Below are 21,357 nucleotides of genomic sequence, written 5' to 3'. Positions count from 1 at the left end.
TGCATATGTTGTGAGGTAGGGGACCAACTCCATTCTTTTGCATGTGGATGTCCAGTTGTCCCAGCACCATTTGTTGAAAAGAGTATTCTTTTCCCATTGAATTGTCTTGGCACTAAGATTGGCTATTTTGCTCAGCATAATTCCCTGGAGACTCATCCAAGTTGTTATAGTACATCAGTCATTTGTTTCTTTTTATTGCTGAGTAGTATTCCATGGTGTGGATACACTGCAGTTTGTTTTAACAGGTGAATGGTTATTCACCTGTTGAGGGACATCTGGACTGGCTCCTATTTTGGGCTCTTATAAGTAAAGCTGCTGTGAACATTTGTGTTCAGATTTTTGCACGAACATGCGTTTTCATTTTTCTGGGATAAGTGCCCAAGGGTGTGACTGATGAGTTGTATGATAATCGCATATTTAGTTTTATCAGAAACTGCCAGAATGGCTGTTTTGTTTTACATTCTCACCAGCAATGTATGAGTGATCCAGTTTTCTTTATCCTTGTCCACATTTGGAATTGTCATTATTTTTTTTTAACTATTCTGAGAGGTGTGTCGTGATATCCCATCTTGGTCTTAATTTGCATTTCCTTAATGCGTAATGTTGAACAACTGTCCATGCGCTATTTGCCGTCTGTCATCCTCTTAGGTGAACTGTTCATGTCTTTGCCCATTTTCTAATTGGATTATTCGTTCTTTCCTTCTGAGTTTTGAGAGTTCTTTACACGTTTTCTAGATACTAGTCCTTTGTTCTGTATGCAGTGTATAAATATTTTCTTCTTGCTTTAGCTCATCTTTTCATACTCTTCACCTGGGCTTTTACAGAGCAACCGTTTTTAATTTTGATGAGGGCCAGTTTGTCAACATTTCCTTTTATGAGTTGTGCTTTGGTGTCAAGTTTAAGACCTCCTTGCCTCGCCTTAGATCTCAAAGATTTTCTCCTGTTTTTTTTTTTTTTCTTCCTAAAAGTGTTCTATTTTTACTCTACATTTGAGTCCAATGATCCGTTTTGAGTTAGTTTTTGGTTAAGATACAAGGTTTTTATTATTTTTGCCAGTCTATATTCTTAAGTGTTTTTAAAAGCTGATCTGGGGAGCCATCTAAAATCCAGTTGAATGTCCCATTTGAAGAGACCCTGGGTGGTGGGTTGGAGTGTTCCAGTGGGAATTACTTTCTAGGTGAGGAATCTGGGTCAGGTTACTTAACCTCTTGGAACTTTCATCCGGTTGTTTTACAGGATGAGAAGAATACGAATCTTTACCACACAGGGTTGGTGTTAAGGTTCATTCAACAAATGCTTATTGTTAGGTGTCAGGCAATATTGTAGTTGCTAGGAATATAGGACTGTGGCCGCTGTGGCCGCGACAGACCAAGGCCATTGGCATATGAGTTCCCCCTGCCCTGCAGGAACTCTGCATGGAACTCACATGCTGGCAGGAGGGGACAGTAAAACAAGTGAGATACATAGTTTGTCAGATGATGATAAGCTCATAAGCGCTGTGAAGAATAAAGCAGGGCGGGCCCGGGTGGGAGGATTGTTATTTTAAAAAAATGCTCAAGGGACCATTTTACTGAGAAGGTGACTTTTGAGCAAGACCTGAAGGAGGCGAAGGACTGAGCCACGCAGGAAGCTGGAGAAATTGCTGGGGGGAAAACAGGGTGACATCACCTACTTTGTTTAAAAGGATGACTCTGGCCCTTTTGCGAAGTATAGATTCTAGGAGGGCGAGGGGCCAAGAAGGGCAGACCAGTGAGGAGGCTGCTATAACTGGGCGGCTGCAAGGTGTGGAGGCTGTGAAGGTCGAGCTGACTGCATTTGCCAATGGACCGCGTATTGCACAGGCGAGAGGGAAGTAGAGAGAAGTCAGGGATGGCTCCAAGGTGTTTTGCTTGAGCAGCTGGAAGGTTGGAGTTGTCATTTACCGGAAAGAAGCAGACCGCAGAGGGGCAGGTGTGACGGGGTGCCATAGATCAGGAGTTCTGTGCTGGAAAAGTTGACTTTGAGATGCCTATTAGACGTTCAAGTGGAGATATCCATCAGGCAGATGGATTTACGAGTGGAGCTCAGGGAAGAGGTTCAGGCTGCAGATATAAATTTGAAAGTCAGCAGCATAGACATAGATGGCATTTAAAGCCACGAGACTGGATGAGATCTTTTACCCTGGTGGTTCTCGACTGGGGGTGATTTTGTCTCCCAGGAGACATTTGCAGTGTCTGGAGACATGGGTTATTACAACCGGGGGTGGAGTGATAATGGCATCTGAAGGGTAGAGGAAGCCAGGGAAACTGCCGAACGTCCTATGGTGCACAAACAGCCCCCACAACAGAGAATTATCTAGTACAAAGTGTCAGGAGTGCCAGGGTTGAGAACCCCGGATTCAGTCCTGAGATTTTAGGGAATAAGTGAGCGTGGAAAAGAGAGGAGGTGTGAGGCCTGCACCCTCGGGCCTTCCGGTGTTTCGGGTGAAATGCAAATAATGGCCATAAGTGTACCGAATACGTGTGAAGATGGGGCCTGACATACAGTAAGCACGCAGCAAAGGACAGCTGTTATTGTTACAGTGTTTTTAACTCTTCAAAGCCAGTTCTGCTCTGGTATTCAGAATAAAAGAAATCAGAGCTGGGGGTCCACAGACAATCTCTCTTCTCCTCTCCTGAGTGTACAGATGGGGGAATGAAACCCAGAGAGGGGAAGGCACTTGCCTGGGATGGTACAGTGGGCCCCAGCCGCAGGCTGCGTGCTGGCAGCGGTCGCAGACTTCCATTTTACAGACGAGTAAACTGAGTTTTACAGAGTTAGTTGCTTGCCCAGATCCACCCAGTGAGTCCCTAGCAGTCAGAACCAAAGTCTGACTCTCCCGATTTCCAGGGAAGTATTTGAAAACCAGAGCAGCCACGGGCACAGCAGGTGCCGTCATGGGCTGACGTGGCCACGTTGTGCCAGGCACTGCTGAACACTTCACATGGGCTGGCGAGGACAGAAGCTGGGGCCCGGGACCAGACAGACAAGACCTTAATGACTCCTCCTGCCCGTCTTAATGACGTGCTTCTCTTGGTTCGGTGATGCACCTCCCGCCCCCTTCCCCAGCACCCTGCCTAGGCACCTTGGCCAGCAGTTTTGCGGTTGGTCGGTTGTGTTGTCCTCTCCCCCATCTCCCTGAAACTCCCTTCCTGCAATATGATTTACTGTAAAAACAGTAATATAATGTCAGGAGAAGGCATTTAAAAAAAAAATCACTCTAAACCTTGCCATCCTCGCCCAGTTTTTCAGTCTTCTTCAAATCTCTGCCCATATGCCTTCAGTACAGTTTTACACCCTTGTCATTGGGATGTAGAAAGCATTCTGTAGTCTGCTTCCTCTGCTTTGTGGCGTCCCATGTGTGGTGGTGTTTATAATTATGTTTATTGGCTTTTAGAAGTCCAGGGAGTGTCTCCATATTGCTTAACTATTATGTTTCCGGATCCTTATTATTATAAGTAAGACTACACTGAACAATTTCGTGCTTACAGTGTTTTTTCTCCCCCCTCTGAGTAATTTCTGGAGGATAGTCAGGAGCGGCTTAAGAAAGGCTTTGAAATATATTGCTTTAACAAATAGTTGTATAGAATTTGCACTTTGGAGACCCCATTGGATTTGAAATTTGGAGCACCAGACCCCACTCCAAAGCCCCTTCCAGGAGAAACAGTTGAATGGTTCAGGGTTATTGCATCCTATTAGAATTATGAAAATCAACACATGTTGGTGTAATTTAACAGGTGTTAACTGTGAGCCTCCTTGTTCATCTCCCCGCTCCCCCTCCCCCATGCATCTGACCTTTGATCTCTGAGTGGCCTGCAGCCCTATGGAATTTAGAGGGATGGGGCTTCGAGGTCCCCAAGTTCTGTTTTGCCAGTGTGTGCTGGCAGCTGAAGAGAGTATGTCTGGGTGCCAGATGGTTTTTGGAAACAGAGAGACTCATGAATTCACACCCTTCAATCAACAGATCAGTCTGTAGTCAACAAACTATTTGAGCCCCTGGATTTGCCCAGATTTGATCAGGGTGGCGGGGCACGGGGGGAGAGAAGAGGAAAGAGCTTTCTTTTCAAAGACCCCTCAATCCAGTGAGGTCGGTGGGGGCTAACATGTCTTTTAGAGTGAGGTACCCAAGTATGAAGGTGGAAATTTCATCCTCCAGGTTAGAGGTTTGTTATTTTGTGCCATACGAAGTGGTTTTTACCAAAACCTAAGTAGGTTGCCAGTATTTAAAAATCTGGAGGTTTCACATAAAAATCTGAATTTCTGGCTTCTCTTAAAAAAATGGGAGGATCTCGGGGCACCCGGCTGGCTCAGTCGGTGAGCGTGCAACTCCTGATCCCAGGTTGTGGGTTTGAGCCCCACGTTGGGTGTAGAGATTACTTTAAAAATAGCATCTTTAAAAAAAAGGGGGGGGGCGGGGAGGATCTGGCTATCCCGAGTCTGTAGTTGTTCATGAGAACATTGCCTGGAGCTGAGTAGCAGCTGTCCCCTTTGGATGGGACACTTACCGTCCTGTTCATCATAGTCCCAGCCCAGCCTGTGTCACCAGTTTACAAGTAACTTCTCATGTCTTTCTCTAAATGCTGCAGGAGGGCAAAGGCGGCAGTGCATGTTGGCCAACCCAGCAAGGATGCAAAGGGGCTAGTGTCCCCAGGGGCGGGGATGTGCGCAGAGCTGCCGGGAGCAAATAAAGCACTGGGACTTTGGCTCCCTAGACCCTCTGGGACAGACAGTACCCATAGGGCAGCCAGGACCAGAGCCTGGAAGTCAGGGAATAAAGCAAGGATCTCTGAACAAGATGGCAGGGCGAGCGCACATGAAATCCGCCCCCATCCACTCCAAACTCCTAAGAATGCGGGGTAAAACAAAACCACATAGAAAAACAGGAGGAAAATCTCTGGGGCCAGGAACAGGCGAGGAAACAAGCGTGATAAGTGGGCTTGCAGTCAGCAGCCCTCGGATTGCAGTGAGCAGTGGGACCAGACCCTCAGCGTTCTTGTCGGGTGGGGATCGGGTCTGCCTTGCTTGTGGGGAGAAGGGAGCCAGACTGTGCAAGAAGTCAAGAGGTGGGCCTTGCTCCTAGCAGGTGCTGACGTATTTCTTTGGTGGCCTGATATATGACTGGAGGCTGCCCCTTGCCTGTGGCTCAGGGAAGAAAGGAAAGCTCTGGTGGAAATGAACTTTGTATTGTGCTGTACTTGGGCCGGCATTGTACTCCTGAGTCAAGAGCATGGTGTTTCCCTTTGCATCTTCTTTGTAAAGAGCATCCTGAGCAAATGAATCCTGTAGAGATAGTAGGGTCATACTTAATCATCTCAAGAGGCAAGCAGCAGTGTTTTCTCATCTGCTCACTAAGGCGTGTCCTGAGAGTCTAACTGGGGACGCTTCGCAGGTGCTCATGGAACTTGAGGGTAATGAAACTGCATCTCACAGAGTTAGGGTGCAAGAAAGAGAAGATTGTCAGTAATCTTGGCTTGTTCCATCATTTCCTTGATGAGGAAATTGAGGCCCAGAGATTGAAGATCATGCAGCTGGTCAGTGCAGATGGACTAGAGGCTGAGCACCTGGGCTCCATCCTGCCTTTGCTTCAGAAGCCTTGGGTTCTTTACATTTTATAAGTGGCGTCACAGATTCATCAAGAGGCTGTAAAGCGCAGGAACATGCTCCTCCCTCGTGTTGGGGGAGCTGTCCCTCCTGAGGCATTGGTGTGATTTTGTGGTTGTTGCTGCCGGACGCTGACTTCCTCATGGGGAGGCAGGTGGTGGTTAAGAGTCTGGATTTTGGAGCCAGCCTGTCCAAGTTTGCATCCCAGCTTCCCTATGTGACTCTCTGTGTCACTGACTCTGGGCAACTTACTTAATCTCTCTGTGCCTCCATTTCTGTATCTATATGACAGGGCTAGAAATGGCACCTGTCTATTGGATTACAGAGTGGATTCAATGAGATAATGTATTTTCAAGCCTCCAGAGCAAGGCCTGGCACATGCAAAGCACCCACTACATGTTAACTGCCGTTGTTGTTGTTGTTATTATTATTATTATTTTAAGATTTATTTATCTTTTTGAGAGTGAGAGCAAGAGAGTGAGTGTGTGTAAGGGGGAGGGGCAGAGGGAGAGGGAGAGAGAGAGAATCTCAAGCAGGGGCTCAATCTCATGACCCTGAGATCACAACCTGAAATCACAAGCCCCAAGTCAGGAGTCGGACCCTTAACTGACTAAGCCACCCAGGCGCCCCCTGCCATTATTGTTATTGTCCTTCTATAACATTGTATTTCCCTTTTTGCTTTGGCAGCCAGGGAACTCACCACCCAGTCTGAACCTTATCTTTAGACCTGCATGGGACCTAATGGCATACATTTCTGTTTCCCTAACATTCTCTGGCATTATTTATTTGGTTGTCATTTCCCCCATCATCCTGATTCCTACATCTTATTGTATTGTATATATTACTATAAGCTGTTTTAGAAGAAGTTAGAATTAATAAATTAAGAAAAATAGAGCATTTGGTCATTTCAGACTGTCCCGATGCCCTCCAGGACGATCTTGAAATAGGAGGTGAATTGTGTTATTAAAAAAAAAAATTGTAGCTAACACTTTTGAGGGCCTGTTGTGTATCAGCCATTGTCATACGTGCTTTGCACACATTACCTTTAACTTCACAGCCATCCTGTGAGGTAGGGCATATTATCCCATTTTGTGGTGGAGGACACTAAGGCTCGAGGGGCGAAGGGACACAGCCAGTGGTTGCCGGCAGCAAGGGGCAGAGCTCGGATTCAGATGTGGCCCCGTCTAACTCCAGCGCACACACTTCTACTCCCTGTTCGACGTTCTAGCTGGTCTCTTGAACTCTTGAGGACAAAGGACGGATGATTTCAGCAGCTGACTGATATTTTCTCTCCTGTCCCACTTCTTCTCTTCCTATTTCTTCTGCCTTCTGCTCTGTGCTTCCTGGGTTCCCCAGAACCCATGAGGGCCCCCAAAGGCCTGGCTTTCGCTGAGATCCAGGCCCGCCAGCTGACTCTGCAGTGGGAACCTCTGGGCTACAACGTGACACGTTGCCACACGTATGCGGTGTCCCTGTGCTATCATTACACGCTGGGCGGCAGCCACAACCAGACCGTCCGGGAGTGTGTGAAGATGGAACGGGGCGTCAGCCGCTACACCATCAAGAACCTGCTGCCCTACCGGAATGTTCACGTGCGGCTCATCCTCACTAACCCCGAGGGGCGCAAGGAGGGCAAGGAGGTCACTTTCCAGACAGACGAGGACGGTAAGAGCCCCAGCCCTGGCTCCTGGCATACTCAGTGCCTCCCATAGGCACCCTATGTGAGGCTGAAATGTTTTTAAAAAATATTTTATTTATTTTTTTGAGAGAGAAAGTGTGGGGGGGGGGCGGTGTGGAGAGCATGGGGTGGGGGAGGGGCAGAGGCAGACGGGGAGAGCGAATCTCAAGCAGACTCCCCACTCAGTGCAGAGCCCGACTCGGGGCTCGATCTCACAACCCTGAGATCACCACCTGAGCCAAAATCATGAGTTGGACACCCAACTGACTGAGCCACCCAGGCACCCCCAGGCTGAAATTTTTATAGGACGTTTTTTGCTTATGATTAAAACAACTAGGGGCGCCTGGGTGGCTCAGTCATTAAACGTCTGCCTTCGGCTCAGGTCACGATCCCAGGGTCCTGGGATCGAGCCCCGCATCGGGCTCCCTGCTCAGCCAGGAGCCTGCTTCTCCCTCCCCCACTTCCCCTGCTTGTGTTCCCCTCTCTCGCTGTGTCTCTGTCAAATAAATAAATAAAAATCTTAAAAAAAAAACAACTATAAGAGCAAAGTAATGATGGCTAATATTTATTCTCTGGAAGACTTTGGGTTAGATTAGTATATTTCTTCCTTATATGTTTGAAAGAATTCAGCAATGAAGCCATTTGGGCCTGGAGTTTTCTTTGTGGCAATGTTTTTTAATCATGGTTTTACTTTCTAAAATAGGTATCGGAATATTAAGATTTTCTATTCTAGTATGTGGTGTACTGGGCTTTAAGGAATTTGTTGATTTCACCTAAATTGTCACATTTCTTGACATAAAGTTGGTTATAATCTTTGATTATATTTATTTAATTTCTGTAGGATCAATAGCATATGTCCCCCTTTTCTTTCCTGATTTTGGTAATTTGTGTCTTCTTGCTAGGGGTATATACATTTTTAATCTTCCCAAAGGGCCAACTTTCGGTTTAGTTGATTTGCTTTATTGTATATTTATTTTCTATTCTATATTTCCTTTTTTACACTTTCTTTAGATTTGATCAGCTGTTCTTTTAGCCTTTTGAGATGGAAGCTTATTAGATTATTGATTTTTGAGCCTTTCTTCATTTCTTATATATGCATTTAAAGCTATAAATTTCCCTCGAAGCCCTGCTTTAGCTGCATCCCATGAGTTTTGATATGTTCTGTCTTTGTTATTATTCAGTTCAAAATATTTTCTAATTTCTGTTGTGATTTTTTCTTTGACTCAAGAGTTAGAATTACATTGCCTGATTTTTAAGACTTCCATAATTATCTGTGACTGATAGCTTAATTCCTCTGTGGTCAGAGTACATAATCTAATTTTGGTCTTTTGAAATTTGATCCTTGTTTTATGGCCCAGCATATGGTTAAATTTTGGGAAATGTTCCATGTGTAACTGAAGAAATTGTGTGTTCTGTCACTGTCGGGTGCAAGTTCTACTTATGTCAAACCAGTACTGATTATGCACTTATTACATGTCAAGCACTATTGTGAATGCTTTTCATATAGTCCCCATGACAAGCCTAGGTGGTAGGTGACTATATACTATCTCCATTTTACAGGTGAGGTCACAGAGCTAGAAGATAGGTAGCTGAACTGGATTTCAAACCTGGCTATCTGTTTCAGAGTTTTCATTCTTCACAGCAGTGCTGTAATCCCAGCACAGGTCCAAAGCCTTCCCCCAGATTCCTGCAGGTCTGCAGGTACTCTAAGCTCCTTGGTTGATAATTTTTCTTGCCTCCCTACACGTGGACTTTTCTGTTCTGCACAGCAGTGGCCCAGACACAAAATTCAGCTCCTTCCTTGATTTCCACAAAACCCCCCTTACCCATGGCAGTGTGTCTGCCCTAAGCCCCGTGCTGATGTGCTGAGGTTTTGCTGGGGGTGGGAGTGAGGACTGCGGGGGATTTACCCTGAAGCATTGCAAATGCAGAGAAGGGAAAACTTAACTTTTTTCCCTCTACTTGTTTTAGGTCCGTTGGTTGGGGCCCTATAAATTAGCCTGAGAAAAGACATTAACAAGAGAACAACAGATAGGAATTTATTACCATGTGTGTCTCACACACACACACTCAGGAGTATTCAGTGATGAGTAATTCAAAGGAGTGGCTGGAGCTTAACAAAAGAACAATGAATTTGTAGGGAAGCAACGTGATGGGAAAAGGACTTTGAGATTATAGGAACAGCAGATTATGCGAGGGCAAATATATGGGGAAACCAGTGGTAGGTACGGGCTAGTTCGTAAAGTTTACGTAGATTCTTCTGGGCTGCTAAGGGTCTAGCATTGCCTTTGCTTAACTTCTTTCCTTCCTGGTAGCAAGGGGAAGGGGCCACTTTTACAAATTTATGTCCTGCTTTTAGGCAAATGGGGAGGACAGAGAACTTTTCTTGTATCTGCTTCTTCTTGATTCAGCTCAAAATGATCCTTATGCCAAAGTGGTATATTTTGGGGTGGCCTATTCTACTACCCTTCACAATCAGCCTCAAGTTCAGCATCAGACCCCTCCATTGTTAAAGTCTGTTGACCTCTGTCTGCCCCCTCCCCCAGGTATGTTGTGGCTGCTTAACCTGGCTCTGACCGGGCCTTACTTGGGCACTTGGCCTTCTTTCTTTGTCCCTCTCCTCCCTCCCTCCAATAACTGCTCATTAGTAAATTTTTAGAATTTTTCATGGAAACATTAGTATAATACTTCTAGGAAGTGCACTTACTTGAACTGGGCAGCTCAGTGAATTCTCCCAGAGTGGACACACCAGGATAACCCCTACACAGATCAAGAAATAGCATGAGCAGCTCCCCAGAAGCCCCCTTTATGTACTTTCCCACTCGCAACCTCCCGAGAGTAACCGTTATCCCAACCTATAATGCAGTAGATTAATTTCTGCTTGGTCTTGAATCTTCTATCAATGGAGTCATACAGCATGTATTTTCTTTATGACTGGCTTCTTTCTCTTGACTGTGCTTGAGACAGCCGGCTGTGTGGTGTGTACAGTTCTAGGGAATTCATTCTTGTTACCGAATAGTCCGTTACGTGAATCTCCCACATTTATTTTTCCTATTTTAAATTGTGCTGCAAAGAAAAATCCTTATAGATTCTTTTTTTGGGGGGTGGGATGTAGATAGACACATTTCCGATCAGTTAATGCCTAGGAGTGGAACAGCTAGGTTATAGGATATGTGTTCACAATAAGTAGATCTATCCAGACAGTTTTCCCCCAAGTGCTCGTGACAGTTTACACACCCATTAGTGTGTGAAAACTTCGGTCGCTCTGCATCCTCACTAACACTTGGAATTGTCTTTTTCATTTTATCAATTTGGCGGATGGATGGTGGGGTTGCCTTGTGAACTGTTCATTTTAACCCAGAGCACGTTAGCTTCATTGAACACCTTGGGCTCTGCTTTTCCCTGCCTTAGGATTTCGGCTTCCCCACAATGGCTTATCAAGGTGTTTTCCCAAAGACTCTTCTCTTCTTAGAAGAAATTCCCTGTGACTGCTGTTGAGATGGTACACTAGAACAAAACCAAACAAAACCAGACCTGAAAGGGTTTATGCGAAAATGCTAATGGTGTCTCCGGGTGATGGAATTGTAGGTGCCATTAATTTTCTTGATGCTCATTTTGATTTTCTACACTGAACACAGTTTTTGTGTAATCAGAAATTTTTAGACAAGAAAACATTTCCTACCCATAATCCCGCCACTCTAATGCAATTGTTTCCATTTCTCTGACAAAGGTCTATATTTTGTGAAAACCACTCAACTGGAACAAAATAGGAACATTCAGACGTTCTGGGCTGGATGCCGCCTGCACAGTAATGAAAAATGCCAGCTACCTCCTTTGAGTTCTTAGGAATAGGTAGAATCAAATGAAGTTCTTGATATTTACCCTGGGGCTTTATGTCCATCACCTTATTTAAGTCTGCTGAGGGAGGGGTTGTTTTCATCCCCATGTCACAGACGAAGAAACCGAGGCTCGGAGAGGGTGAGTAGTCTGAGCAGGCCAGCTAGGAAATAGCAAGGCTAGAATTTGAATTCAGGTGTCTGGTTCCAAAGCTGGCTTTCCCCTGCCCTGTGCCACCTTCCCCTCGCAGTGCCTGGCGGGATTGCGGCCGAGTCCCTGACCTTCACTCCCCTGGAGGACATGATCTTCCTCAAGTGGGAGGAGCCCCAGGAACCCAATGGCCTCATCACTCAGTATGAGGTGGGTTTGGACCTCATTACAGTGGGGGTCCCTGGTGGAAGGTGGGCACACAGCTTGGAGAGGGAGGTGCATCGGGGTGGGGACAGAAGTGATCATTGAGATTCCTTCGACTGGTCAGGGTCTGTGCCCTGTGGGCTATGGGGACAGGGGCCCCAAAAGAAGAGAGGTGAAGGTGCCCAGAGATCTGGGCTAATGGGCATCCACAGTCCCACTGAACCTCTCCCCTTTGCCCAGCCTTCTCCCTAGCTCTCCTGAACTATGTTGGGTGGGAGGCTACGGGGCCAGTGATGACCTTCCCCATCTCTGTGCCCGCCTACCTGCCTGTCCTGCCCCCAGATCAGCTACCAGAGCATCGAGTCATCAGACCCGGCGGTGAATGTGCCGGGCCCACGACGTACTATCTCCAAGCTCCGCAATGAGACCTACCATGTCTTCTCCAACCTGCACCCAGGCACCACCTACCTGTTCTCCGTGCGGGCCCGCACGGGCAAAGGCTTTGGCCAGGCGGCACTCACCGAGATCACCACCAACATCTCAGGTAAGCGCACCTGACCATGGCCTGACCCCTTTAGAGGTGGCTCCCCATCCCAGGGTTCCGTGGGCAGAGGGGGCAAGGCAGGGGGTGGGGGGCGTCCCAGGGGTGTTTATAGAGGGCCCCTGATGAGATGAATATACCATTTAGGGATTAAGTTCAGGGGTCAGGGAGGATTAAGTCAGAGGGGTCAGGAGACTGTGGAATCGGAGGGCTGAGTTCAGGGGTCAGAAGTCAGGGAAGCTCAGGTCAGAGGGAACAAGGCTGAAGGGGAAGAGATCTGAGGACGGGGTAAGGAGGCTAGAGGCCTGGCCTTCCTGGTCTAGTGTCCAGGCGCCATGTTTATATCCCTGTTCCCTTCCCCAGCTCCCAGCTTTGATTATGCCGACATGCCGTCACCCCTGGGCGAGTCTGAGAACACCATCACCGTTCTGCTGAGGCCGGCACAGGGCCGCGGCGCGCCCATCAGGTGGGAAAGCCTAGAGGGAGGGATGGGAGGTCAGGGCCATAGGGAAGAAGCCCCTCCTCTGACCCAGAGCCCCCCACGTGGGCCAGCTCAGCCTCATCCTCCCTCAGTTTCCCACTCAGGGCTCCGAGTGTCTGGAGGAGGATGTTCTGTGATCCTGGGCAGGTGGAAAGCCTGCAGCCCCTCCCCTCTGAAGCCATGGGTGTCCGATGGTGATTGCCATGAGATCTTTGGACAGTGTCCAGCCTGGAGAGGTGTGACTGTCCAGGCCTCGCCTGAGGGTCTTCCCACAGACCTCTTGGCGGAGTGAAACCCTGGGGGCCTCATTTCTTCCCAGCTTTTTCCCTAGAAGGTCCTGGCCAGGGAGACACAGCCTTCTAGAAGGTTGGGGCAGCCAGCCAGACAGGGCCATCTCTGTGAAGTGGCCAAGAGCTTGGCTTCTCCAATTACGTCTCCCTAGAGAAAGCTGGGGCTGCCTCTGCTGGAGAGAAGGTGCTGGAGACAAGATGGTGTGTGTGTGTGGTGTGTGTGTGTGTGTGTGTGAGATAAAGACGCATACTGTATACGTGCCATGTGTGGTGCGGAGGTGTGAGTGTGTGTACGTGAGAGTGTGAGGGTGTTTGTGGGATGTGTATACATGCCTGCTATCAGCCAGACTCTGTGTTTGTGACTTCCTCTGCAGGAGTCACTTTATCCTCATGGCGGCCTGTGGCGGGTGGGGTGCTGTTACCCTTATTTTACACATTGGGAAACAGGCTCAGTGGCCTTAAGTCCCTTGCCCTCAAGGTCACACAGCTGGAAGGTGCTGGAGCTGGGGTTGGGAACCCAGGTCTGTCTGCACAGCCTTAGCTTTTCTTGAAGTTACAGAGCCTCCCTGCCCCTCTGGTGCACCCTGTCCTCCCGCAAAGCTGTGTGCACTGGGAGAGGGGCACGGCCTGTATTTGGGTGTGGAAGGATCCTGCTAAGCCTCCGAGAAGGTAGTGGGTTGGCCATGTGCCCTTGACACCCCCTCACGTCCTCACACCCTTCTCCTGCTTTGCCTCCCCTGTATTTGCTGCTGCAGAGTCTGTCCGGGCTGCTTCCCAGACTCTCCGGGGAGACCCAGGTCAGCGTCAGAGTGTTTGAGGGCCATTTCGCATTTCCAGGAGCCTCAGGGCCCTTGTGCGGCTAAGTCTGGGAGCTGGGAAACCCAGCAGTGCCTTCTCCTTTCCTGGTCCTCTTAGAGATCCTGTGAGACGGCCCATTTATAGTGTCCCTCAGGGATGACGATGACAAGGTGGGGGGTGGAACATGGTGAGAGGGGGGAGGCATCGTGGCTGTGTGACCTTGGGCATGTCCCTTTACCTCTCTGAGTCTCCTTTTCCTTGTCTGCATAATGGGGACCATCCCAGTCAAGATGCTTTGTTCAGTGTTGATTGTTATCACCTCCCGGTGGGGCGTGGGGCCAGTGGAGGCCTGACCTTGGCCTGGGAAATGGAGGCTGAGAGGGGCCTGGGCTGGCGTTTGCCGTGCGCTAGTGACGGGAAGAACCTGTGTGGCCCAATCCCAGGGCACTGGGGTGATTCCCGCACAGCTCCGATGCTCGAACAAAACAGCTGGAGAGCCAGGGAAAGGCGTTCCTACTTCCCAGAGTGCAGCCGTCAGAAAGGGTGCCACATGCCAAGACGTGACCGAGGCTGTGACTAGAAATATTTGAATTTGTCAGCACTCACCTATTTACTCTCGGCTTTGTTCCACCGAGGATTTGGAGGAGCTCACAGCAAAAAGCCATTCAGTAAAGTGACAAAAATAAATAGAAACACACAAGTCGGGACCAGGAGACACACATCAGAGGGAATGCAGACGAGGGCACACAAATCAGCTGTCAGGACCCGGAGATGACAGGCTCCGAGTTGCAGACTCGAGACTGCCTCCAGGTTGGGAGGGTAGCCGGATGCAGGATTTGTGTGGCCTTGCTTGCTTGCTCCGTGACTGTCTCCCCCCACTGGAGGTCAGTTCCAGGAAGCCTAGATCCCCAAGTGCCTACCGAGCTCGGGCCCAGCGTCTGAGCTCAAGCACTTTCTGAATGAATGAACGAACACGATGAGTCTGACTCTCATTCCCGGAGGCCCAAAGGGAGCCGCAGGTAACCGGGGCGGAGCCCAAGGCTTCAGGTCCCCAGGTCCTTGGCAGGCACGGGAGCACGTGTTGAGGAGAGTCAGGGTGGGGCTTGGTGCCATTGAGCGGGGCCCACGTTCTTTCCGCCTTCGTCACAGTCTTAACAGCTGACAGGCACTGGCTGCTTCTGAAACTTGCCTCCTTCCTTACATTTAGCTCGTGGAACGGTCCTGTGATCACGCTCGCTTTACAAAGGAGGAAACTGAGGCCCAGGGAGGTTAAGAGAGTTGCCCAGCGAGTAAGAGGCGGAGCCAAGATTAGTCCCAGGCTGGGCCTGACCCCAGAGCCCGTGCCCTTAGCCACCAGACGGTTCTCCCCATCCCCTGGCCCTGTGGTCACTGCTCTGTCCCCTCCTTGTCCAGCGTGTACCAGGTGATTGTGGAGGAGGAGCGGCCTCGGAGGCTGCGTCGGGAGCCAGGCAGCCAGGACTGCTTCCCAGTACCCTTGACCTTTGACGCTGCGCTGGCCCGCGGCCTGGTGCACTACTTCGGGGCAGAACTGGCGGCCAGCAGTCTGCCAGAAGCCATGCCCTTCACCGTGGGTGACAACCAGACCTATCGTGGCTTCTGGAACCCACCGCTTGAGCCCAGGAAGGCCTACCTCATCTACTTCCAGGCAACAAGCCACCTGAAGGGGGTGAGGGACTGGCAGGGGTTGTGATGGGGATAGGCTGGGGACCCCTCGGAGGAGCCTTCTGAGCAGCCCCCTAGGAGGCCAGAGACCCTCCCCGGCCCCGCCCCCTCTCCAGAACCCCCACCCTCCTTCCCTGAGCCTCCTGACCTCAGGCTCCTTCTCTTAGAGCATCTCCCCTTCCTGAGCCTTTTCCCCAGACTCTCCTATGTCTAAGCACCCCCTCCCTAGTCTATCCCTGCCCCCTCCCTGAGGCCCTAGTGTCTGTCTCAGGCTCCTCTCTCCCCAGGGGTCCATCTCCCCGTCCTGCTTTCCCCAGACCTTGAGACCCACCACCCACCTCCTCCTGGAAGCCCCGCCCTTCTCCAGGCTCCTCGTCTGGGGGCTCTGTCCTCCCCAGGCTCCCCTCTTAACCAGCCCCTTGGCCGCCCCCTTCCCACGCTGTTTCTTTCCCTGCTCCCCCTGAACTCATTCCCCTTTCCTAAGTCATTGCCCTCTTTTCAGGCCCCTCCTTCCCCTTCCTGCTTCCCCCTCAGGCCTTCCTGCCTGGAGGGGTGTCTCTAGTCACAGTGAGCACTGGCTGAGCCCTGACCAGGCCCAAGACAAGCTGCCCAAGGATCCCCCTGGGGAGGGTTAGGTCGGGGTTCTGGTGGTGCTGAGACCCCCATCTTTGCCTCCAGGAGACCCGGCTGAATTGCATCCGCATTGCCAGGAAAGGTAAGCCCCCCTGGGTTCCTTCCTGGCCTTCAGCAGTGGGTTTCTCCCCTCTGGGCTCTTGGGGGGTGGGCCCTGAGCTCCAAGAGCTGTGGGAGCAGAGGAGGGTGGTCTGGGTTCCCTTCCGGGTCCCCATTTGTCCCACGTGAAGGGCTCCTTCTCCCAACCTTGGGCAGTAGGACTAACCTCCGTCTCTCTTGTCATGGTCACAGAAGTGGCTTTGGCAGGGGCCTGGTACAGGTCTGTGGAGGGCGAGCCATTATGGTTGGGCCGTGGGGGTGATGGCACTGGGCACTGGCTCTGGGTTCTGTATCTGCCCCCTTTGTTGTGGTGGGGGAGAGGTGGGCCCTGCAGTGTAGACAGGGAATGTGGTTGGTCCCCCATCCTGAGATGCCCTCAGCAGGCCCTAGGTGCATAATTCTCTCCCCCCATTGCCTCTCAGGAGGGCAGGAGGGTGAGTCTGAAGGCCCCAGGCATCCTCCATCCCCTGTCCACTGAAGGATGGGAGGATTTGAGAAAGTAGAGAGGAAAGGGAAGCTCTTCCCGATGGGGTCTACGGGGGTGCAGAAGTTATAAGGATGATGAAGGGGCAGATTGGACTGAAAGGCTGCCTATGACCTGAGGACGGGGGGTAGTTGTCTTTGTGCACATGTGTTAGTATATTCCTTGAGACTCAGACCCCTCCAGGCAGTGGGTAGGTGGTCCCTATCTCCCCTCTGACCCTTTGTCCTGCTTTATTCTCCCCAGCTGCCTGCAAGGAAAGCAAGCGACCCCTGGAGGTGTCCCAGAGATCGGAGGAGATGGGGCTCATCCTGGGCATCTGTGCGGGGGGACTTGCTGTCCTCATCCTTCTCCTGGGGGCCATCATTATCATCATCCGTAAGGGGTGAGTGAGGCCGGTGCCATGACTCACGCAAGGCTCCCTCAGAAGCCTGGTGGGCATAGAGGAGCAGTGGCTGGGGCCTGGGAGGGCAGCTGTCTGGTGAGTGTGGAAGGTTGCCAACCTGGGCATCCAGCCTGAGGACGGGCCTAAGCCAGGAAGTGGGAAGCCAGAGCCTCTGCAAATGAAGCTGCGCTGGAGGGGCTTGGCTGGAGCTCAGGTCTGGCTGGTGCCAGGTACCACTATCCAGGGAAGGGCACTCGTACCTGCTGCCAAGGAGCTGTGCTGGAAGTGGGCATGGGCTGTTCCAATGGGGAGGGTGTGGAGGTAACCTGACTTCGAATCTCTAGCCGCCTGCAGACCTTTGGCCGACTTGTCTGCCCTGACCCTGGGGTCGTGGTGCTGACCCTGAGCAGTGGGGGTGGTGCTCAGTCCCCTTCACACCAAGGATCCTGAACCATGGTTCTTCCTGGGCCCCATCTTCCCTGGGGCTCAGCTTGCCCTGGACCCTGTTACTCCTGATCCTTGTGGAGTCCTCCTGGGCCCACGACTCAGAGGAGACCTCGCTCCTCCCATCCCCCAGGCCTCCAAAGTCTGGCGTGCTTCTGAGGGGTGCCTTTCCTAGGGCATTTTGCAGTGGGCAGCATGAGTCCCAGCACCTCTTAGAATCCAGAACTTAGAATTTCAGAGTTTCAGAAATCTAGGATTTGGGATTCTAAGAATCTCAGAATTTAGAATTGTAGAGGCTCAGAGCCCAGAAGGTGAGAGCTGCCTGGTAGTTCAAGGACGTCTGGTCTAGTGGTTTTCAAATCTTCTTAAAGCAACAGAACCTGTTTTCAGAACACCAAATAAACCTCCCCTAGGAGGCCCAGTACACGGAACAGATGAAGGCTGAGCCTCTGGTTGAAGCAGGGGTGGAGGCATCTGAGACCACTCTGGTTTCCCTCCCCTCCACTTCATTCCCTACCAGGCAGCCCCAGGACACTGGTCCAAGCACCATAATTGAAGGATGGAGATGTTGAGGCCCCAAGGGGGCACGGAGCTGCCCGAGGTCACCCAGGGAGCCCTCTCCCCACCTGGGCTCTATGCACCTGCTTCTGGGCTGGTGCTGGATCTCAGGGCTGCCAGGAGCAGATAAGTAGGATCAAGGGGGATGAGGGAGAACTGGCTAGGGCTGCATTTCCAGAGGCCAGGCACCGGCAGAGAGAGACTCTCCCAGAGAGTCCGGGGGTAGGGTTTCCAGGGCATGAAGCTGATTTTTTTCCTTCCCTAGTCCCTACACAGCTTCTTGGGATAAACTAAACTATATCATTTAATGAATATTACTGTGTGCCCAGGGCTTCACACACACCATCCATTAGAACATTAGTTATTGAGCACCTACTGCGTGCCAGGCACTGTTCTAGCACTCAGGATACATCAGAGAACACTTCCTTCTTGGATCCTGACCCATGAAGCAGGTCTGAGCCCCTTCTCACAAATGAGGAAACTGTAATTGAACGACTTGACCATGTCACTCGGCTGGTAAGTGACAGGGCCTGGCTTGAACCCAGTCCTGACTACAAAACCCGGGCTCTTTAGGGCCGGGGATATGAAGGGCCTCACCATGGGCTAGCGCACAGTAGGTGCCCAGAATTAGCAAGTTCCTGTCCTCCTCCCCTGCGGGGGACCTGGAAGTTAACTCTGCGGTAGGGTGGGGTGGGGAGGGGGGCAGATGGTGAGTGCTGTAGGGGAGTGGTCAGATTTTGGGGGGTTGCAGGTAGTATTTGAGGCCTTAGAAATGAATCCTCAAGGAGAGAGGATTGGCCAAGGGGAGGGTGTCACCCATCTCTGCAGAGCATTGGGCCCAGGAGAGGATGGGTTAGAGATATTGCTGGAGCCTCACTAGGAAACCCTGCACTCTACACAGCTGCTACCCCATAAACCCAGGCTACCCTCGAAGCCCCTAGGATCCCCCTAGACTTCCTTCCTTCCTCTAAAAGCCATTCACTTCCATTCTCTAGCACCCCATTGCGTCCCCCTAAATCCTGTCCTGGCCTTCAGGGTTCGCCATGCTCCTCAGGGCTCCCCTGGCCTGCATTGTGGGGTGTCAGAACAGGTCTGGCAGTGATGGAGGTGCCCACATTAAATTTCATGGGCAGGTCAGGAGGTTGCTGAGGGAGCGCTGATACCCAGTTGCCACCCTGTGCATCCTTGTCAGAGGAAGGTTGTGGAGAGACAGTGCGGGGGTGGAGTGGGGGGTGGGGGGGCAGGGGGAGGGTGGTCAGGCTCCCCATCCTGCCCTGCCGGGGTGGACAGTGAGCCTGGGTGCCTCTGCACTTGGGGAACTCCCCAGGCCGGGTGTAGCCCTTGTTCTGCTTCCAGAATCCCATCCTTCTCCTTCATAGTACTTTCTTCTCCCTGCACTTTTTTTTTAATTTAACTTGGAGTGCTTGGCTCAATTGTTTCTCTTCCCTGCTGGACTGAGAGCTCCATGAGGGCAGAGAAATTCTGTCCTGTTGGCTATGCATCCCCAGGGCCTGGCCCAATGGAGTAGGGTCCTCCTGAACCACCCCCGCCCCAGCTCCCAGCTCGGCAGGTGGAGGGAGGCAGGGAGGAGCTGGGCTGACAGCGGCCCCTTGGGCAGGGTCATTATTAGTCTCACTCGTTTGGAGGAGGATATGGACACCGAAGAGGTGGAGTACTTTTATTTATTTTCCCTCTTTATTGATTACTCAATTCAATGAAATATTTATTGGGGGATTATCATGTTCTGGGCTCTGTCCTGGGCCCTGGGACCCAGCAGTAGGCAAAAGAGACAAGGGTGGTGCCCTTTGTACAAGCTAGTGCTGGAGCCTGGCATGAAACCAGAAACAGCGCAGATGCGTAATTACAGATCGTGAAAAGAACAGGGTGCCGGGGTGGGGGGCAGAGAGAGGGTAAAGGTGACACAATAGAGTTGGCGATTATGGGGGAGTTTTTGTGGAAGGCTCTTGAAAAGTCATGACATTACAGCTGAGACCAGAATGCCATTCCTTCAGCCATCCCTCCTCTTCAGGCCCCTGTGACCAGCCATGGGCCTGCGCCCTCCGCTCTCTCCTGGGATGGATGAGAGGAGACATGCTGTGTGGCTTCCAGCCACTCTCCTGCCCTCACTGGGCCTCAGCCTTCCACTCTTCTCTCCTTCCCTTCCCCCAGTCTGCAGAGTCCCTCGTGGAAGGCCATTCCCTGGGGTCGCTGCTGGTGGGGTGGTGTGGGAGCAGGTGAATGGAGGACCCCTGGATGTGCCCGGATGGGGCCTCAGGAGGGAGCTGGCTCTGGGGGTCAGGGTCCTGGGACAGGCGTCTGCACTCTGCCCCTGACCCCCAGAGAGGCCTTGGAGGACCACGACTGTCTGGGACTCAGCTTCCCCAACCTGCGAAGTGGGATCAGACCCAAGCCATGCTTTGGGTGCCCAGAGGGGGTGGCCCAGCTCTTCTGATGGACCCCATACTCAGGGGCAGTCTGGGTCGGGGAGAGCGGGCCTCACCTTTGCCATGGAGTCCAGCTGGAGCCCTCTCCACCTCTCCCTACCCCCACCCCCCAGCCAGGGTTCCCTCCCAGGCACAGGTGTATGCGGAGGGCTGACCCCTCAGGGGCAGAGGGGCCTGCAGGTGTGAGCAGCATTGGGACTGAGGGGTGGGGCTGCAGGGGAGAGCAGGGTCGCCTGTGAGCACGTGAGGGAGGGTGTCTGTGTGTGATTGTGTATCCACATGAGTGTGTCTGTTTATGTGTGAGTGTGTAAGTGTGTGTATTTCTCTCTGTGTCCATGTGTGTGTGATTGTGTGAAAGCTCGGCTTCCCCAGGCCCTTTCCCCACCACCTCCTCCCTCCAGCAGCAGGCTTGGGGAAGGTTCTGGAAGGGGCCTCCGGTCTTGGTTTTCAGCGACTGAGCCCAGCCAGCCCTTGGGACAAGGAAGGTCCTCCTGACCTGTCCGGTCCCTGGCCAGCACCCTCCCAGCACAGAAAGCACCAGGCCCCTCCCTGCCCACTGGGTGCTGCCCTCGGCCCACCTTGTGGCAGGACCACGGGCCCAACTGTGCTCTTCTCTTTGCATGCTGCCAGGAGGGACCACTATGCCTACTCCTACTACCCGTAAGTAGCCCCGCCCCACCCCCTTGGGCCCTGTGTTGGCCTCCTGGTGTGGAGGGCCTCTCGCGGGTCCCTCTCTGGGGCCCACAGCCGCGCACGTGTGTGTGCGTGTCTGGGGCAGGCCCGTCCCCACCCTGGCAGCTGTCCCCACGGTGCACACAGCTCTCAGGTCAGCACGAGCGCCCTCTCCAGCCGGGCGGCCCCAGGCTCTTCAGGCCCACCATTTCTGGGCGCTTCTTCTGGGCTCAGGCCCCGAGAAGCACGCACTGTCATCCCTCCTGTGTTACTGATGAGGAGACCGAGGCTCAGAGAGGTGAAGGGACTGGTCAGAGGTCACAGGAAGTGCCAGAGCTGGGGTTACCACCCAGGCCCCGT

The 21,357-nt window shown here is 51.8% G+C and overlaps 1 protein-coding gene across 9 annotated transcripts in view; it reads left to right on the top strand.

Annotated features, from left to right (window-relative positions):
• PTPRU (protein tyrosine phosphatase receptor type U) overlaps positions 1-21,357 on the top strand; it is a 77,665-nt gene that overhangs the window by 23,368 nt on the left and 32,940 nt on the right. For 6 of the 9 annotated variants that reach the window (XM_032389547.1, XM_032389540.1, XM_032389530.1 and 3 more), the window contains exons 8-15: positions 6,976-7,284; positions 11,385-11,494; positions 11,831-12,032; positions 12,393-12,495; positions 15,012-15,285; positions 15,960-15,996; positions 16,741-16,879; positions 20,956-20,985. In XM_032389547.1, coding sequence (XP_032245438.1) covers positions 6,976-7,284; positions 11,385-11,494; positions 11,831-12,032; positions 12,393-12,495; positions 15,012-15,285; positions 15,960-15,996; positions 16,741-16,879; positions 20,956-20,985 — 1,204 coding nt within the window. The remainder of the gene's footprint in view (positions 1-6,975; positions 7,285-11,384; positions 11,495-11,830; positions 12,033-12,392; positions 12,496-15,011; positions 15,286-15,959; positions 15,997-16,740; positions 16,880-20,955; positions 20,986-21,357) is intronic. The other 3 variants (XM_032389556.1, XM_032389588.1, XM_032389585.1) reach the window with 1 other exon arrangement.

The sequence above is a fragment of the Phoca vitulina genome, unplaced genomic scaffold, assembly GCF_004348235.1.
Source record: "Phoca vitulina isolate PV1807 unplaced genomic scaffold, GSC_HSeal_1.0 scaffold2, whole genome shotgun sequence".
Lineage (NCBI taxonomy): Eukaryota > Metazoa > Chordata > Mammalia > Carnivora > Phocidae > Phoca > Phoca vitulina.
Note: the sequence above shows the minus strand (reverse complement) of the source record. Positions and strands in the feature narration are given on the sequence as shown.